The 4359-nt window shown below is 50.6% G+C and overlaps 1 protein-coding gene across 10 annotated transcripts in view; it reads left to right on the forward strand.

The window, feature by feature from the left end:
• The first annotated feature begins 427 nt into the window (after positions 1 to 427).
• LOC125948190 (inhibitory POU protein) overlaps positions 428 to 4359 on the forward strand; it is a 27465-nt gene continuing 23533 nt past the window's right edge. For 4 of the 10 annotated variants that reach the window (XM_049674019.1, XM_049674020.1, XM_049674017.1 and 1 more), the window contains exon 1: positions 428 to 556. In XM_049674019.1, the coding sequence (XP_049529976.1) occupies positions 428 to 556 (129 nt within the window). Of the gene's footprint in view, positions 587 to 2999; positions 3057 to 4359 lie in introns of all 10 variants that reach the window. The other 6 variants (XM_049674014.1, XM_049674015.1, XM_049674011.1 and 3 more) reach the window with 2 other exon arrangements.

A 4359-nucleotide genomic window follows, 5' to 3' on the forward strand; every position in this document is an offset into this window, starting at 1 on the left:
TCATTATGGTGTAAGCATCGTTCATCGCTTTTCCAAAATAAACATTCCATTTCAATTGTGGTTCTTCTTTCTTTCTTTTCTCTTTTGCAGACAATATGTTGACCAGCATCTTCGCGTCCTCGCGTGTACAACCTGAATGATTGTCAAGTCCCCATCTGCACCATCCGCATTATCTGCAGTGACTCTCCAGAGTGCAGCGTGACGGTCTCGTGACGGTCTCATGTCGTGCGCGGATTAAAGTGTTGTACAACAGTGTATCCGCCCGATAGAGCCGCGTCCGCGAGTGGTGTCCGCGTGTGTCCGCGTGTGTGTGCGTTTGTGCGTGTGTGTGTCCTGACAACGTGTGCATTACAACGACGCCAAAATTTACTCACCGACGCCTTTAGACGCCTCCAAGGCGTTAAAGCTGGAGGACGAGTTCTCCGGCATGACTATGCCCGTTTACCCGTCATCAGTCGATAAAATGAAAATGAGTACCCCGAGCTGCTTTCCCGGTCGATACAGCCCCAACTACAGGGGCCCCGAGCAGATGCGACGGTGTATGGCCAATCCGTCGGTGAGTATCATCCGCCCGTGCCCGCGAACCGTGTTCTGATAGCCGCGCGTGTGTGTCTGTCTTCGCACCTTCAAATCGCAGCGGCAAAGTTAAAGCCGACTGGGTGCGCGATTATGCGCGGAGGCGAATAAGCGGATTTAATGAGACGGCTGGTGGACAATCCCCCGAGTGCGCCCGAGTGCCAGTGTTTAGATTTACATACTTGGTGCACCATTTGCCTAATACACCAGCAAATGCTTCCCGTTTCCGTAGCTGATGGCTGATCCCGCCCCGTGGGAAAGGTCGGTCGGGTTCGTCGCTTGCTGCTCGTGTCACAGATTTAAAGGTTTTTACTTTAAAAAGAGTGACCGACGAAGGATTTTTCTTTTATTTATTAAAAACATGTTGTTGCTATGATGCGATGACTTTGACTTCCATCTTGTGGATGGATTTTTGGCCACGCGTGCTGCGATTAAAGCGCCAAACGTTGATGTAAGCCCGAAATGAATATTGCATTGCATAACTTCCAATTATGCGCCCCCGTGGTAGTTTAAGAGAGAGAGCGAGAGAAGGGAGAGAGAGAACTCTCTGCATGTTTCGTTCTCGGTCCCTTTTGTATCTCTGTTGCACAATGTACAGACCTCAAACCGGTACGGGTCCGGTGGTGAGCTACTGCAATTTTTCATTTACCAATGTGTCCACCGGCGCACCGGGGGCTGGCTGGCTGGCTGGCGGATTGGCGGATAGATCAAATTTTCATAAAATCCTTCTCCTTCCCATACCCGGGACCAGGGGGGCATTACGTAAAGCGTAAGTGCAATTGGCTAAGTGTGTGGCGGCCACATTCCCCAAACGGCAGCGCACGGCACGGTTGATGGCTGAACGAAGATAATGATTGACCAATTGTTGTGATGGTCCGTGATGTGTTCTCGGTTGTTTCTTCTTCTCCCACCCACCCTACCTGCCACGCCATCAACCACACGGTCCACCGTGCGGGTTTGTGACCCGTTTTTGGCCCCGATCCGTCATGAAATAGCGAATGAATAAGCAAACGGGCGTTTGTGGGGCCATATTGTGCCGTCCGTCCTGGACAGTCGATGTTGGTGATGGCGGTGGTGTTTGGTGCTAAAGTGAGATAAATATCGTACACAGCAATACATGCACCAGACAATTAGTTGCCGGCCACATGGAACATACGGGGCATTTCTCGCTTCATTAGCTAAATTAGCCAAATTAATCAGTGTCTCCCGTGTTCCGTCAATCTTTGCCTGCCTGCTGTTCGTGGGGGCCTTCCTCGGTGCTTCCTCGGTGCTGGTTTGCAATTCTTGGAAACACTGACTACTGGCACCCTGACGAGCTCATCAATCGATCGCGTATCCTGGCTGGCAGGATACAAATCTGTTTCCCCCTTGGTACTTGGCGAGCAGAAGACCGAAAGACGACCGGAAGAAGGAAAAGGGAGTCTATCGACAGGTGAAACAATTTCCCGTCCAATCAGCCAACCCGTGGCCGGGGACGAGTGAAGAAGGACGAGGAACCGATCGAATGTGGTCATTTCGTTTGATTTGCTCGCAAATTTTCTTTTCCCTTTTTCCTTTTTCCGGAGAACCAGCAGTAACCCCGTGGACCCACGGTACAATGCGGATGCGTTTGACGAAGGTGATGGCGCACTCGTGGAGGTTCTCCCCACGTACACGCATAATCCGGTTGCCATCGGTCGTTGGTGGTCGTGTTGGTGGAACGATTTACTGTCCACTAAATTGATATTCTGGGTCTTAATTTCGGTGCGGTCTTCGGTCTGCCGAGTTGCCGTCTCCAGTTCGAGGCGGGTTTTTGATGGCCGGTACGTGGTGCGGCGCTGCTTACGTTTACGAGTGTTCATTGCTGGCCGGCCGCGTGGCAGCGCCAAGCGGTAACCGGTAACCAACCAGCGGTCTGTTGCGGTCCGTGCGTTATTAAGGAAAGTTTTTATGCGATTTTCAGTATCGGGCTGATGTCCGGTACGTGATTGCTGCTGATTGTGACCTCGATAGCGGAGCGAAGTTGTCCGTTTATTGATAGCGCGGGACATGCAAATCGCTGTAAAGTATAAAGCAGCGGTACCTGCAACTGTCACTGTAGGTTGGAATGGACCATATTTTACCTCCCGGCTATGTCGGTTGTCACTGGTACAAGGATTTTAAGTGAGAATAAATCCAAATTTGAGACGCCATGCGTTCAATTATGTACCGGTAATGGGGCATTTTCCCTATAGTTTCGCTACAGGAGATACAAACTCATTTTACAGCGTTGTTGGTTGATAGTTCCTGAGAATTCTGCGGTCCAAGTCCGAGAATTCTGAGGTTCGACTTAGAATCTGTATCCGTTGAATACAGCTACACCGAATTACCGGTTACTACCGTGCAACAAACCGCAGACTAATGTTCTATTTCGTTTTCTCCTTCTCCTATTTTCTCCATTCCAGAGTCGATTCCTCGAGGACGCATCCCTAATGTGCAATTCCTGGTCACCCAGGCACAATGTGAGTATCGCCACCGTCGCTGCTATTTCCTTCCCGTTGTTTGTAAGACATTCAAGAAACTGCTCGACCCAGCAAACGGTCATCGAGCTCTCGAGCACGAGGCCCATCAGAGCACACCTTGGGGTACCGGAAATGGTTTCCGAATTAAACGAATAAAACTACACAGGAAAATGTAGTTAGCCCAAGTTTAGATGGGTAGGGGGTAGGATAAAAAGTTGACTCCAAAATCCAACTGGCACCAAGGCACTGGCCCTCACGCACACACTCGCTCAGTAGTAGCTGCTGCTGCAAAATGGTGAGGTTACGTTGGCTTCAGGAGTTCGCTTTAAAACTTGTTCCGGTTATTTGTTGGGTCTGGCCAGCGTCTATGTGTGTGTGTGTGCGTGTCGGGGCTTGGAAAACTCTCTTCAATTGCAATGGCCTCGTCTACTTCTACCCACCACACACGCATACACACACAAACACGCTTGCGATGTAACAGTCCTTGAAAATGTTTTGTGGTTTTGTTTTTCAAGCTCTGCAGAGCAAACCTTCCACGGCACGGGCAAAGTTGAGCGTCCCCCGGACCCGGAGCCGGTCGGAAAACTCGACCGAGCCTAAATTTACTCAACAACTTTTTTCCCTTCGCTTTTCCATTTTCTTACTCTTTTCATCGGGGGAAAAAGGCGGAGGCAGAAAAGAAAAGGAAAAAAAGCAAAAAAAAGCATGCAGGAAACTTTGTTGCCACTCCTAGCGCTCTGGTGTGCCCCGTGTCGTTGTCCAAGGCTCCACCGTAGCCATGTTTACATTGAACTTCTCGCCTGCTACTACTTCTGCTGCTGCTGCTGCTGCTGCTGCTGCTGCTGCTGCTCAAAATATCGATCGTACCACTTGACATACGCAACACACACACACACACACACTTGCTCGTGGAGTGACGTGGCGTGGAGTGGTACACTGTCGCACACATGCAAACCCGTCGTGTTACTACTACCCCAGCGAGCAGGTGTATACTACAGGACGAATGGTTTGCTGCGATGCTCCAACGGTACCATGGCAACGGTCGTCGCTGGCTTACGATTCTTTCATCCCGTCGGTTTCGTTGTTGTTGTTCGCCTTCACACCACGGGATCTGTGACGTGCGCTGATGTCGTCCTGACGGGAGCGGCAGCCTCGGCATTGACATGCCAGGTCTACGCTTTTCCGCTTCGATTCCGATTTTCTGGCTACTATATGGCTTGGCTGTCGATCGGTCGGTGGGGTTGACGGTTTTTTCTCTCTCTTTTTATTCCTATCCTCATCCGCATCCTCATCGCTGGGACGG

Source organism: Anopheles darlingi, chromosome 2 (genome assembly GCF_943734745.1).
Source record: "Anopheles darlingi chromosome 2, idAnoDarlMG_H_01, whole genome shotgun sequence".
Taxonomy (NCBI): Eukaryota; Metazoa; Arthropoda; class Insecta; order Diptera; family Culicidae; genus Anopheles; species Anopheles darlingi.